Below are 15,827 nucleotides of genomic sequence, written 5' to 3'. Positions count from 1 at the left end.
GGATTCACATGCTCCCTCCGGACTCCCTCCTTCAGGCAAATATATGTTGAGGGTTTTTCCTCCATTTTGGTGAGGGTAAAATCTGAAGGGAAGGTGCAGGGGCGGGGCTATTTATACCGAACGTCCTATTTGTGCAGCCAAAGGCACCAACAAAGACATTGATGGGACACTCAAAGTGTCTGGGTTTTCCATAGGAAAACAGCTATATTAAAGTTAGAGGTTTCCCAGCCTGACAGAGAATATTCACAGCATGTGAATCCGTGAAAGATACCAATGCTGGAGAAATGGAGTTACGGTTAAGAAACTACTCCCATTTTAATTCATTCTCCATCCTTACTTTACTTCCATATGAGATCCAAAGTTCCCAGGAGAGGTTAAAGATGCTCCACCAACAGAGTTTTCTAGATCTGCTAAATGTGCATTAGATAAGAATGGGGCCAGGAAGTAGGGATATTGCACGTAGTCTCGCCTGATTGTGGTCTCTAATTGGAGGATGTTTGGCGAGTTTTCCTGAAGTCTGCAGGAAGCAGGGATATCCCACGTAGAGTCGCCTGATTGTGGTCTCTGATTGGAGGTTGTTTGGGGAGTTTCCTAAAGTCTGCCTTGGTGCAAGTCTTTATAAAACTATCCCTTGGTATTCAGAGCCCCATCTTCTAGTATATGTCTGTACTAATCAATGGTTGGTAGCATGGCAGAGCAGCCAGGCTCGTTTTAGGAGGGAGATGTGAATTGTTGGTAAGTACAATGAATGCAGTAATAGGCACAAAGTAACTCTTACACACAAAAATGGTTGTTTATTTTATATACACACGGATAACGTTGTATTCAGGTAAGTACTATTTCAAATGTATAGATATAGAAAATCAATGCAGCACTTCAGGTGAGTGAGCCATAGGCTAAGCCTTGTACAGTTAATGAACACAGTTCAATGTAAGTAAAATCACTTGTTATAGCAACTCAGAACATGTTCTGTTGTAGGACTAAAAAGATTAAGCAGCACCAACAATAGCAGGTCAGTACTTTAAGAGACTTGCATTACTTTTCAGTTCTTCAAAGTACGAGTACGAGTTCTTCAAAGTCAGATTGAATGTAAAGCAAATGAGGCACACGTTTAGAAAAGTTAAGTTCCCGAGGATTCTTCTATTACAAGTAGGTACAGTGCTTTTGTGGGTGAAAAAGCTTTCGTGGACCTTCTGAAAGGCTCCCTATGTGCGCCCTAGCGTTATGCCTGGGCGAATGGTATGGGCGAACACCCAAACACTGTAATCACCACTCCAGCAGCAAAGGAGTGACGGTATGACTCGAGGTATCTACTGCACGAGCCCCACAGTACATGCGGAGTGATGTAGACGCAGCTTGGTTCTTTCATGCTGCAGCAGCGCTGGACCCGGTCTCCTGTTCCTTGGTCGTGGTGATGAAAGGAGGGACTCTGGAAGGGATGCTGCAGCAGCGGGCAAAAGAAAGGACTCGCAGCAAAGGATTCTTCATGCTCCAACAGCAGTCTGCAGTTTTTTTCGCCTTTTCACAGACTCCAGTGGGGAACGGTTCTCGTCCAAACAGTTTACCTCTGCTGCTCGGTCCTGCACTCTAGTGAGGGGACTTTGAGGAGGGGGATCTTGCCTCTGGAGGTCCGGAAGGAGTCCACCAAGGTTTCGGGAGAGTTTTTTCATGGCAAGATGATGCACTGCAGTCAGGCTCGAGGTCCCAGGGTATTGATGGTTTGCAGACAAAGGTTGGAGAACATCGGGGTCCGGCTTGAATTGCAGGTTTCTATGTAATTTCATTGACGCCCTTTTTTTTTTTTTTTACAAAGGGTGTTTTTACGAGTTTTTGCCGGAAAAACTCGTCAAAATTATTTTTCCATTATATTTGGGGGGTAGGGGAGGGGTTCCCACCCAAACCTCAACTTATCTACCTATTTTTTGTTATTCCCGACCTTTCCCACCAGTCAGTTATTTTCATAAAAACATCAGTCGTAAAAACGGGTGTCGATGAAAGACATTGTACCAATTGAAGGTCGTCTTAGGACTACATTTTTAAGGACAGCCAACCTCCCAGTTAGAACTGGTTCCAGGCAGGCATCCCACAAGACTCCTGCCCTGCTTCCTGTCCTTGCAGATGCACTGAAGCCTTGACGGGCTTCACAAAGGACTCCTGCCAAAGACAAGTGTCAAACCAGGACCTCCCGCCCCAGGATGGCAAAAGAAAGAGCAAGAAAAAGACGCGCAAATGAAAAAATAGTGATAAAAGAAGCAAGCCACCATTTTGGGTCAATGGTGACCTTCCTGTGTATAACTGCAGCTGTGGAGACAGCCTGTGGGTAGAAATTACACACAAGTTGGTAGAACACATACCCTGCCATAATTATATGCTTGTCACTGTAAGAGAAATGTTACAGGGGCAGTGAGAAAGGGGATGCAAGGTAACCCCTCAGAACTCCACATAGGGTGGTGTGTGCTGATCTCACAAAAGGAAAAGATGAGAAGAATACAAAGTATCCCCCTAACCTTGAGAATGATTAAATGTTAAGGAAAATAAAATAATATAAAAAGGAGAGCCCATAAGGGCTCCCAGCAACAGTGCACAATGTATGGAGGAAAACTCCATGAAATAAAGTAAACCAACATGAACAAGGGTTCCCAGTCAGAACAAGAATGAATGAGGGGGAACTAGCAAAGTGTCCCAGAGTCAAGCAAAAAGTGCTGGGGGTCTCGCAGGTAGAGGGGATTTAGCATAAACATTTAACATAGGGGGATTAAAACGTTCAGTATGTTTTTTGGAAGCCCCCATTGCCTTAGTTTATTCCATAGAGTACCCCGGTTTAGAGAGGGGTAAATTGTGGCAGCAAATATGTTTAATTTAGGATTCTCTCATGCTTACTTTTGTATCCGATCGATCACTTACCCAGCACGAGTAGTTTCGATTCCTGCTCAGAAACCAACTTGATGTGTACTAAGGATGTCCTTGGAGTCTGCCCAGGTGGTTGGTTCTCAAGAGAATAGCGGCAAAAATCTTTGAGTCTACATCGAGCAGGGCAATCATTCGATAGTGGGATGGCTCTACTCTACTACCCTTTTCAAAAATAGGGACTAAAAGGAATTGTTTCCAGGTTTAAGGGGACAACTCTGTCCTTACAATTTCTTGGATTACATTAGATAGAATCCTGGCCCATAGTTTGGGTCTTTCTTTCAAGACCAGGTTGCAAAGCCCATTCGGACACAGGGCTTTAGACTTACTACTTTTTTAAATCAAGTTTTCAATGTCGCCCGGTGTAAAATTGATTGACCATTTCACATCATGGTCCATAAATAAATTGCTTACCGGGCCTTTATGGTCATTATAAAACTTTGTAAGGTGTTCCACCCAAGTACTTTCATATATGGGGTTGGTCTGTGTCAATACTAGGAAATTGTCCACACTATTAACAATTTTCCAGTAATTGACATACGATTTCCAAGTAATGCATGCAAGCATACTTTCACTTTCATTTTGATTTAATTAGTAGCATAAAGATTTTACTCTGTTTTTATGTCGTAGTTTAGCCTTTATTACTATATTTTCATATTCAGATCTGCTACTTCACCCAAATACAGACAAGACCAAGGTCATGATCTTTGAACCACAATTTGCGAAACCTAGCCCTGTGTCACTGGAAGGGAATGACACATTACTGGAACAGGTCAAATATTGTGACTACTTGGGTGTCGGGTTCCAATAGTTGGGTGTTTGGACAGCGCAGATGGAAAAGTCAGGAACCATTCCGGCGAAGTACAGTGGGGCCATTAGGTCGTTCTTTTACAGGCCTGGCAGTGGTTCAGTGTCCCATGTCCTTGATTTGTGCAAGAAACCGGCATTACCCGCATCCACTTATGGTTCAGAGTTATGGGGTTGTGTAAATACATTTTTGAAAAAAATGGGTTTAATCCCCAACAGTGCCCCATCAGCATTGGTTTACGTGGAGCTTGATGTCACCCCAGTGCAAGATTTGGTTGCCCTCAAACCTGTTTTATATAGGTTAAGACTTTGGTAAATATAGGGCTTAGAGAAATATCGGGATGCCTTAACACATTGTATGTCATTAGATGGGGCAAAAGCTCAAAGTGATTTGCACACGTAAGGAAACTCCTTTTTGCCTTAGTAGCGAGAGGCCTGTGGGAAAACCCCCAGGGACATATTGGATCGGCTGCTAAGAGTCTGAAAAAAGATGCAAAAATAAGAGCAAAGGAGCAGCGGGAGGTGACAGCATTGTCCCTCCTATTGGGCCAGATTCTCTTGCACTCCGATCGGTGCCTGGGTATAAACCTATCTTGGCTAAAACATACTTGCATATGTTCGCTTAAGGTTGGGGATATTGCCAACAGCATTGTTAGGGAGAATTCTCATAAATGTGCTAATTATCTTCACCTTAGAGACCCCCAGCAACTTTGCTGGATTTTGAGGACTTGATTTCTTTACCTGGAGAGAGTGTGAGCCTTTTTTCCCCACTCTCTCATGTATTTTGATGTGTTTCTTGTGTTCTATCATCTTTTCATAGGTGTCGCACAGCACCTTCAGTGCAGTGACACAGGGGTGTCTTTTAGACTTCCCAAAGGTTTAAATACCTTCTCTGGGATAAAGTACTGTTTTCTTAGAGAATGTAAAGTGAAATTGACTTTATTAGTCTTTTTAAATTCCTAGACCCAGCACACCCTATCTTACAATAGAGTGCTGGAGGGGTTACAAAGTATACCCTGTGTCTAGATGCTCATGTAGTCTACCCTTCACTATCGAAATGGCTGTTGGCAGGGGTTTTACAACAAACTACTATGAATTTTCCCGACTGCGAACACCGGTAGCTAAAAATCGCGGGAGCCATGTTTTTTAAGATGGCGCCTTAAGCCCCTTTGTTTAAACAGGTCACGGTCTTCTTTTTTCGCCATTTCTTTTTGGAAAGGTCCTTCTAGTGTTTATCTCTGCCCGCCAAACTAGGTTTGGTCCTTTTTGTTTCTATGCCTTTGGCAGGGCTTCAGGACTAAAGATCGCCTCTGGCATCCGAGTGTCTGGGGTGGGCAGGAAGTGAGGGAGGTGCCCGACTCCCTGTGTTTAGCCTCTAGGAGACCCAAATGCACTCTGGCGTGATTGGCTGGCTGACTGCTGGGTGAGTGGCAGCTAGGCTCGAATGAAAGGGAGAAAACTGTTTAAAAGGTGAGTCTCTTGGCTTGGAAGGCAGAGTCCACCACTGGAACGAAAGAACCGAAGACGAGCTGGAAGAGGACGGCTGCTGCAACTCCTGGACCGTTGATTTGCACAGTGAAGCCCTGCTGCAGGTCCGAATTGCCAAGTTCACCTCAACAGAGAAGCCCCTTCAAGGACGACTTCTTCCTTTTGAGTTGGTGGGACCAATAAACTCGTAAGCCACCTGGATGCCATTCTCGGAGCTGGTTAGGTTTAACTAGGGAGAGGGACACCAGCTTGTGTGCTTGCCGACAGCTAATCGAACCGAAGATCTTTCATTTGCCAGCACCTGTACAGTGCAGGAGTCCCCTGACGTCCTCCCTCTTGTCCCCACGACTGAGGCTCAGGAACAGCGAAATCTGCAGGTACTGCCAGGAACCAACGTCTTCAGCTGCATCTTTTTCTTCATATTAAGGTACTGTGCCAACCCGATTGAGAGAACTTGCCTCTTGCGGTGAAAGTTCGTGGAACTTCCCCAACTTGCAGGCCTAATCAGCTTGTGACCCAACATATGATTCTTTTTTGTACAAACTACTTCTGAGAACTTTGGCAAAGACTTTACTGTTTACTACCAGAACTGCTCTTTCCTATCCAAGACACTAGTCAATTGACTTTGGCCTTGGCTTATTGAATCAAATGGACTCTTCTAGTGAACTGAAACTATTTGCACTGCCTAAGAAAGTATTTGTGAACCCTTTTTATTAACTTGTGCCTTTTTACTCCTATTTAGAGTGACTGAAATGCCATTTTGCTCCTACTTTAGGGGAGCCTAATTTACTCAAACTTATGGGTTTGGTACTGAAGTTTATTTGTGTATAATATTAAGTTGCCTCCTTCTAGTGACTGTGTAATACATTTATAAGTGTTTTTATCAAGAGACCTTGAGAGTAAGTGTCTACTTGAACCACTGTGATTGTAAGACCTCTGTGTAACATCATTTACTGCTCACATTCCGTCTTGAGATGAGCCTGACTGCTGGGCTCGCTACCAAAAACTGTGTAGTACAGACTTGTGCCAAAGGTTGGTTTTGCTTACACCTGTAGTCCTAATTGTCTGTGGTGGTCCCAGAGGGTACTGCATACAATTCTGCCTAACGAGCATCTTTTACAAAATCATGGAATAACGTGGAGATAGGGCTATGCTGCCCAACACATGGGGCAAGTGAAACCATGATGCACTATTTGTTGATTTGCCCCATGACTCTAAATCTGAGACATACTTATCTGAGACCTGTGCTAAGGAAGGCAGGGATTGGCTGTTCAGGTGAGGCTTTGAAGTGCCTCACAGTCTGAGGCCCCATGTTGTTTTTGCAACGGCACAATCTGTACATTGGCCATGGTTGCAAAGAATGTTGGTGTTGGGTAAGGTTTTCATAGCATTGATCTTCCTGACCTGGGTCAACCCCAGAACATTTTGCTTTTCCTGGTGGATTCCTTTTCCTTAGACCTCTCCGAGTGAGAACCTTTCTCCACACTCACAGAATATTTTTTTTTTGTTTTTTTTATGGGTGTCAAAGACTCCGTAGTGTCTTTTAAAAGTTATCCTCTTTGACAACTTTTTGGCAATACAAGTGCCTGTTGTTGCTGGGTTGCCCTAGGGGTTCCCCTTTTAACTTTCTTTGGCTAATCTTGTGAGAACTACAGTTCCCAAGGGTAGAAAGGATTTTTGGATCCCTTTTACATTTTATTAAGTGAGACCAGCACCCCCCACCTATAAGTATCCCCTTTCACATTTTAAATGTAACATTTATGTTGCCATGGCAAACTTTCCTTTCATGGCTGGTGGCAGTGAAACTTTTTATTCGGTGCACCTTTACCGCCGGCTGTTTGCACAGCCCCGGCACCCATGGGTGCTCAGTTTACCAAAATGGCCCTGGTCTTCTTTTTTAGCCATTTTAGTGTTCCTTGTCCTTTCTTGTTCCTTCCCTTGACATCCAGGGCGGTCGATTTGAGATACGGACATAGACTTTCCTTAGTTTCTTTAGGTAGGGAAATTCCCACCATAGCTATAGTGCAAGTTAGGCCTTACATCCATCTTTAAGTCATATTGTTGAATTCACATTCTCTTGTCTGTCATCTCTTCATGCCATGCCTGTCTCGCACCTAACACTACATGAAGCCTTTAAGCTCAGGTGACCTTCATGCACGTGCTATGTGCCAGTGTGTTTCTAGTGTTTGCATAATGCGTTTATCACTCCGTTCTTGATTATACCAGGGTGAAAAGGGCTTAATTCTTGTGTGATATTTTAAGGGGCCTGTATGTCTTCCATTTCCATCATTGTTTGGTTGAATGTTGACCTTAAGGTGCTCACATTTTGGGTTGGTTGGACTGGCTAACGATGCAAGACCATATTAGTGCTTCCCAGAGGAGGCTTTTAAAAGAGCAGCCGGAAGACCTTTATTGGTTAGGCGGGTATGCTCGTGAAGGATCAGAATGGTCTGTTCAAGCAAGTGTTATTGGGTTGAGGCCTTTTATCAAGTCAACCGCAGAGAAGACTCCTAATGCGTTTCCTCTGATGTGAGTGGGATTCGGTTCATGTTATGTTCGCGGATGCCGTGAGATGATGGAGGGCATCCCTGGTGCACGATTTCACATCGCTGTGATTAGATCAGACGTGTCAAGGAATGACTCATAACTGTGAGGTGGCCGATTGATTGGATGGAAAGTGGCACTCTGTGTGATAGTGGGAAGGTGGCAAGTGAGGAGCGCCATAGAGGTCAGAGGCAACCGGTTGAGCATGGTGCAGTCCCAGTTTGCTTTGAGGATGACTGCACTCCGCCTCCTACCTCCCTGGTACGGTGGAGGGAGTGATGAAGGGGATGTCAATGAGCCTACAAGGTTTTTGCAGAGCAAGGATTCTGTGAATGTTGAAAGGACCAGGTCCTTGAGTGCCTGGGAATGTTATCTTACTGTAGGAGGCACATTGTAATGTCTCTCCAATGTTGAAACAGTGCCCTTAGCTTAGGATGCTGGTGATCAGGATGCGTAGGAAAGGCTCAATAAACGGAAGAAGATTTGGCTCCTGATTGGCTGGTGGGATGGAAGAGGTAGGGCTAATCACTTGACTGAACCTGGTAGAAGAGAATTACATGCAAGGAAAACTCCCAAGCCCATGGTTAGGCGATGTTTGGCAGGAAAAGCTGAAGGAGGCAGTTTCTCAGAATACCACTTTCATGTAGCTCGCAACCTTGTGTGGCCCCAGGGCCGAGTGTAAATAGATGGTTGTGTATTTGGCAGGGGAGAGTCCATTGAAGTGTGGGCGTATAGAGGGCTTGGCGGGTGACGAGAGTTGAGAGATACTTACATTTAAGTCTAGATTGTTCTCCTTTCCCCTTCTCTGTGCTTGCTCACATTGCCAAAAAGTCCTTACAAAAGTCTAATAGCAATTAACCCAATTACATTTCACAAGTGAGATGGGCATGTGTTCTGTTGAAGCGCTTTTTGTCAGAATGACTAACTTTAGGAGCCTTCTTTAAGGAGTTATGAAACGTAGGCATCCTTACTGTTCATTGCGGTTTTTACACATCACAACACACACACACACCCACCCACACCATACGTCCCACCCTTTTCAGAAAACAAACCCAGTAAATGCCTTTTATTTCTTCTTTTGTCTCAGAATGTATGTGTTTGGTGGATGGATTCCTCACGTAACGCACGATGAGGAGATATCTTCAGCTGACAACGAGTGGAAGTGCACCAGCTCCTTTTCCTGTCTCAACCTAGGTTAGTGTTTCTCCGGGGGATGAAGGGGGTTGGGGGAGGGGAATCACCTTGCTATCTTTGTATCCCATTCAAAATGCCTCAAAAAGCATACTGGTTGAGAGCATATAAAGGCTTGCTGAGCCCATCTAGACTGTTTCTTTCTTAGTGACCCTTTGCTTCCTCCGTTGTCTATCAAGTCTTTTATTTAGTGTAATGTTCGGACCATGGCACCTTTGGGGGCAGTTTTCTAATCCATCTTCTGCATTCCCACATCTCCCTACTGCACCCTATTTTCCCACTCCTCGGGTCATAACTGCTAGAACGTTATTGCTGAGGGTTCCTAGGTGGAACCTATCTACGGGTCCCACAAAAGTCGCATTGGTCTTTTCAACTGGATTAGGTGCTTTCCAATTATCCAAGCTCAGCTTGCACTTTTCTTTCGCCCCTTATACTCCTCGCCCTGAGCTTCTGTCTCTTTTCCCTTCCTGCTATTCCTCCTCCCATTTTCCCCTCTTTCCCTAACACTCATCTGTTCTTCTGTGTCTTGCTCTACTCCTTACCTCCACCATCAGGTCATACTCTTTAATTTACTCTCCTTCCCACTTCTCTCTACTACACTCATCTCCATTACTCTGTTACTCTCCTCCCCACTGTCTTCCACAACTCTCCTCCCTCTACTCGCTACTCTGCGGAGTATGCTCCACTCCTTCCACTCAACGTCTACTACTCTGCTACACCCTCCTAATGTGTAAAGCATTACCCACTCCTTAAGTCTTCGAAATCACCCTTCTACACTCCCGCTTAATTCCACTCACCTTAAACGTGCTCCAGTACCACTTTATATCAGCAACCAATACCTCACCTTGCACACTCTTGACAATTCTTCTCCATGCTCCACTGCACTGTACTTCCTCTGTTGGTTCTTTTCGCCCTCCTCCCTTGACCTCAGCCGAGCAAACCAAACTGTCTTGGTCAAATTGCCACTATTTATCCACCCACCCCTTCCTCCCCCAATAAGCTGGCTCGCCCGGCTAACTGCTGGTTTTCTTTTCCTCAGGGGTTGGGTTACAATCACAAAAGAACATATATAACTGGCCGCATGTCCTGCCCCCTTCTCATCCATGGGTCTGCCGGCTTTTGCAAATGGCGGCCTGCTGAAAACAGTAATTTCTAGAGTTTGTGTCCCTTCTTAATTTGAATATCGGCATTGCCGGTAAAATGTGTGCAGCATTAATGCCAGTAAGACTGAGGTTCTCCTCATCAGCACACCTGCCCCCTCTTTTCCTGTCACTCTGTGGCCTGCCTCTATTGCCTCACTTCCCGCTCCCACCTGTGAGGCTAAAAGCCTCAGGGTCATCTTCGACTCCACACTCTCCTTCTCATATCTCTGTCTCTAAGAAGTCACACTACCAGCTGCACCTCCTCCTTCCTTTCCTCTCCTTCCACCAGAAGCTCACTGCAGAGCTCTGGTTCCCTCTAGGCTGGACTACTGCAACAGCCTCTTTCTAAATCTGCCTGCTTCTACTCTCGCCTTCTGCAACTCATCCAGAACTGGACTACGAGACTTGTCCTCAACCTCAAGCCCAGAGATGTATCTCTCGAGGACTGAAATCTCTGCACTGGCTCCCAGTGGCTGCAAGGATTACGTTCAAAACCCTCTGCATTGTCCACAAGGCCTTCTGGGGCCTCAATACCTTAACTCTCTCTTTCTAAATACCGTCCTTCTCGAGCTCTTCGCTCCTCCACCTCCAGCTCCCTCAGGGTCTGTTGCTTCTCCAAGCAACGAGTTGGTGGTAGATCTCTTTCTTCTGCTGGGGCCTCCCTCTGGAACAGCCTCCCTGAAACTTGAGGAGAACTATCTCCAGTTCCGGAAGCACCTCAAAATCTTCTTCATGGCTACTGCATTCTCTCCTCCTCTCCCCTGCTGAATTCCTGGCTGAAACTATAACTGCACTGTTCATCTGGCCACCAACTGATCTCCGGCCGAGGTCCCCCTCCCCTGCCAGTTGCACACCTGCACTGCCTCCCCACTCCCCGGCAACCCTTGCAATCGGGGACTGTTTTCTGTATCCATACAGTCCCCTACCAGCACTATTTTAATTTTCTCACTGTCGTTCCCATGTACTGCACTGCCCTCCTATCCCTCTGCACTTTTCAACCTTCCTTCTTCCCCTGCACTTGCACAAGCTCAATGTCACCTGGCCTAGTAAGGTCTGTCCTCCCTCTGTTTCCCCCTCCCTTTCCTTGTCGCACCTTGAAACACTGGTGTATAGGCGCGTTATAAATGCCATATCATATCATTCCTCCAGCTCTCCGCTTGCTGGCTCCTCTCTCCTCTGTCCGCAGCCAGTTTGGGTCTATACTGATTGACATTCAGGTACGTGTCGTACTATGCTAGAAGGGAAAGAACACCAGCAAGGATTGTGCGAAACAGGTATGAAGCAAGCGTCGATGGTGGTCGACATATTCATCCAGGCCAGGCGCAGGTCGAAGAGTCTGGGGCCTCCCCACCTCCGCACCCCACCTCTGGGGCAGGACTGGTTCTGGAAAACCCTGTGGTAGGCCTCCTGCCCCAGGTTGAGAACTGACCCCATCCTCCCTTGACGAGGTCAGATCCCTGACCCAGTCACACTAGATTCCCTTTCTTTCTGGTTATATGTGCGCTGGCCACACTAATCCCAAAGTAACACATGCTCCATTTCTCTGTTGTGTTCACACCTCCACATCACTATTGAACATTCCGGCAGCTATCCCAATGGCCTGGTCCTGTTCCCTCCACTTGTACTTGTTCTGCTGTGATTAGGTTCCTGAGGTGAAAGGCAGGTCTACCACTGGAAACTGAAGTAACCGTAGAAGACCAGAGACGCCTGCAGACCCTTTGTAGCACTGTGAAGCGACCACTGCTGTCCTGACCAAGTTTTCCATGTGACAGAGGAGCTCCGAATAGAGGACGACTTCTTTCTTTTGGCTGGTGGGGCCAGCGAGCCCTGAGATGAACTACAATCTGAACCATCTCCCCAGGTCTTGTGATTTGACCTGTGATGTGAACTGTGAATACCTCTAGACCTCCGACCCAATCGTAGTGCATAATCTTGCCAAGCCGAATCCATCCAAGTCTTTGAGCTCCAGTTGAGCCTGCAGAGACCCAATCTGATTCATTGTCACACCTGTCACTCCTGTTAAAGCTCTTTCCAAGGCTCCACGACTTCAAGGGACGCTTTTTGCATATAGAATGGCTAGACCGTTCTATACGCGATGGAGCTTGTTTATTTCACTCCCTGGGAAGCTGTGTTTTCAGTTTGTACGCCGTTAACATCACGTGATTCATATCAAGTCACGTGTTATTTCGTTACGTATTTAGCAGCGCTTGAACTTGCGCTTGCTGCTTCAGATTGTTGTTTCTACAGTGTTTTCCAAGCTTTGGTTCCTCAGAACTATTCTCCGTGGCATTACTTCCTGGTTCCAGCATTCCACCAGCCGCTGTATCCAGAGGTGGTACGTTGATCTTTCGTTTCCATCCCGAAACAGAACTTCGGAGACTTGCGCTGCTCCATTTTATAGAGGACCTTGGACTTTCACCTTGCTCCTCGCTCCCAGTCTACAAGCAAGGCATTTCCTGCTGTTTCTGCTTCTGCAAACGTCTACCGGCTTCCTGAGGTTCGCTACTTTTCCTGCGAAGTGCTTCCCTTTAGCTGTATTCAGACGGCGAATTTTCAGGTCCTCCAGACTCATTTCCATGACACACGAATGGAGTGTGCAATATTGCCTCTCTGCGCCCACGCGTGGTTTTGTATTCGGCTGAAGTGCACGTTCTGTTCCACACCATCCTGCTACCTCACAGTAGGATTTCCTTTGGCTGATTCATTAGCAATTACTTTTCAAGGAATTTGACCACTTTAACTCGAGGGCATTGGATATTTCATTTCTCCCGTTCAAGAACAATTAATTCAGGTTTCATTTTTTTCCTTTATTTATATTTGTGTATACGTGCACGGTACTATATGGACGCTATCCAGAAGTGCACCAACCCGGTACTAGCGTGTCCCTCATGCCGTTCAGTATTAGTCCCTGCCCATCCTGCTCCCACCACAGTCCCTGGGCTTCCCCATCCCGTTCCCAACACAGTCCGAAAGCCAGTGGTGGCTGGTGAATTTTTTAAGTAGTGGGCATAACTATTTCTCCCAAAAATGCCATAGCGACCGAGCGCAGTGAGGGAGTCCGAACCAATCAAATGGGGTTCGGGGGGAGGGGGAGGTGAATTTGTTAAAATAAAATAATGGGTTAAAATGTTGCATTGTAGAACATTCTTTAAAAAAATGGGTAAATATCCAAACAGTTTGCAATTGCTGCTGCGGGGGCCCAGGGGGCAGGCATGACATGTTTTACTGGCCATCTATGATAGATGTCCCGCAACTATAAACAATTCCTGTCCCCTAGGCCCCACTAGACCTAACTCAATCAATGCAAGGCGCTGGGGTTCCAAGGGGGAAAGCATGGTATTTTTGACCGGACATCTATGATAGAAATCCAGTAAAAAAAGACCATCCTTGTCCCCTCGGCTCCACAGCGCCTCAGAAGGAGAGCTGATTTTGGCAGGTGGTACGGGGATTGTGCAACAAAGGCATTTAGGCATTTTTAAAATGCCTTTGTTGTACAACCCTCCGTCCCCCATATATCCACCACTTGCCAAAATCACCTCAACGGACCAAAACAAACTAACACACACACACGCATACAGCAATCACTCTATCATTCACACGAGCATCCATCACCATACACTCACACATAACGCAAGCATTCATGCATCCATACACACGTTTAAAAAAAAAAAATGAACACAAACATACCTTCTGCATTGGCCTGCATGTGGGTGCTGAAACTACCTGTTCCAGGCTGCTCTGTCCGTATGTGCGAGGAGGCGCAGGAGCTCCCCCTCGCACATACAGACATGCAGTGACCCAGCCAGCATTTCCAATGAGCTATGCAATGCTGGCAAAGCAAAACGCCCCAGCCTTGCATGGCTCAGTGAGCATGTGCGGCTGTGGAACTGAACTGTCAAAGGGAAATAGCGTTTCCCTTTGACAGTTAGGCCAACCCAGTAGCACTCCCTCAGCTGCAAAAAGCAGCTGAGGGAGTGCTCATTGTTTTACTGGGCTGGCTCCTTAGCTCCTCCATAATGGGTGAGGGCCCCCTCGCCCTTATGCATGAGCCGCTAGGCTCGGACTGGCATATAGGGCAATGCCTGTACCAGAAATACAAAATGCTAGTGGGCCAGTCAAAATGTGCCACCTTTTTGGCTAATGTGGGCCAGTTTGAGTTGCTTCACTATGCAGTTAGTAATTTTGACCATTGTTGCTGAATAAATGTTGTATAAATATCACAATGTACTTACATTTTAACACAAAGCACCTCCTTGGGTACTATTCAAAGTCTGTGAATGAATATCCATTTACAACTGCGGGCCACTTTCATTGGTGCCTGAGACAGTGTCATGCTTCAGCCCAACCATGTGAGCCGCCCCTGCCCATTTCTTCCAATCTACAATTTTACATTTCATGCTGTGCTCTCGCGTCCCCCCAGGGCTGCAGCCGCGCCCCGCCAGGGGGCCGCGACCCATAGTTTGAATACTGCTGGGTTAGTGGGATATTCAGTATTGGGATAGGATCTAATGGGTTCTAGTGCATTCACTGATGTAGTTTTTATTTTCTCATACAGCCTGGCGAGTGTTTTGTGTTCCACGCCCTTTACATTGATTGCTCTCTCTGGCTGTATTTATAACAGTCAGTGCCATCAATTGGAAGGTCTTATATTGACTAGATTTGTTCTATCCGACACTGTGTTGAATCATCAAGACCAGGAGACTGCCCTCACCACATGTTTCCTTTTAGGTGGTCATACAAGCTGTATCCTTTTGTCATACTACAATTGAAACTTACCTGATGCAGTGTTTGAATCATTACTCATCCACGTCCCCTCAGCAGAGGGAATCGAAGATTGACCGAGCAAATCAAGCCCTTTGTTGGTGCTAAAGAAAAGGGCACCAAAACCACAGACTGACCAGAGAAGTTTAAGAAATCCATGCAAGAGGTCCTCTCTCTCGAGATGGCAACAGAGACGTTCATTGTCCTGCCTTTCGTCTCTAGACCAAGGAATCTGGAGACTGGGTCGAACGCTGCTGCACAGAGGAGAATCCAGCCACGACAATGTATTCTAACCTAAAGTACTGTGGGGTGAAAAGGTATTGTTTACCTTAAACCAAGAAGTCGCTTCAGAGCGTTGGAGTGCGCGAAGAGTTGCCCAGAGTGGTCCACTCTTACCTCTGTCCCAAGCTGCTGCTTGGGTCCCTTTTGCAAGTCCTTTAGCAGGTTCTCTAACATTGTGTTCAGTCTTCAAGTATCCTTTTGTAGAGACAAGTATTCCCAGGAACGTTTGCTGTTTCCCTGCTTTGTAAGAATTTGAGCCCTCTTTGAACTGGCTTTTGCTGCTTGTTAGGACTGGGATTTAAAAGCTTTGGTTTGCTCTGAAACGTCTCTAAAACCTTAAGCTCTGCTACTGTTTGACAAATCAACTGTTTTCCTTCCCAATAAACTTTCTTATGTGGTTTTGCTAACTAAATGTAATTACCGTATTTCTTCTCTTATGCGAATGCACGGTAGTACTGGTTAATATGGTAGAACTGTCATTAGTGTCAAACTCTGAATTGTAACCGCAAGCAACTCCAAACTAAGCAGTGGCCTTTGAAAAGTATCTACAAGTAATTTTATGTGTTTCGGTGTAATGTGCTAAGTATTTTTCAAAATCTCTTGTGTAAATATAATATACATTTTATATCCATTTATTAGTCTGTTTCTTTGAATTGTATTACTAACTGGGTTAAGTGTACTTACCTACAGCTCACATCTTCCTCT

The 15,827-nt window shown here is 45.9% G+C and overlaps 1 protein-coding gene across 1 annotated transcript in view; it reads left to right on the top strand.

The window, feature by feature from the left end:
* Nucleotides 1-15,827, top strand: part of HCFC2 (host cell factor C2) — a 389,963-nt gene that overhangs the window by 141,042 nt on the left and 233,094 nt on the right. Inside the window, exon 6 of the mRNA XM_069629914.1 lies at nucleotides 8,834-8,940. Within this exon, the coding sequence (XP_069486015.1) occupies nucleotides 8,834-8,940 (107 nt within the window). The remainder of the gene's footprint in view (nucleotides 1-8,833; nucleotides 8,941-15,827) is intronic.

This window comes from Ambystoma mexicanum, chromosome 12, assembly GCF_040938575.1.
Source record: "Ambystoma mexicanum isolate Mex_15411 chromosome 12, UKY_AmexF1_1, whole genome shotgun sequence".
In the NCBI taxonomy this organism is placed as follows: Eukaryota; Metazoa; Chordata; class Amphibia; order Caudata; family Ambystomatidae; genus Ambystoma; species Ambystoma mexicanum.
Note: the sequence above shows the minus strand (reverse complement) of the source record. Positions and strands in the feature narration are given on the sequence as shown.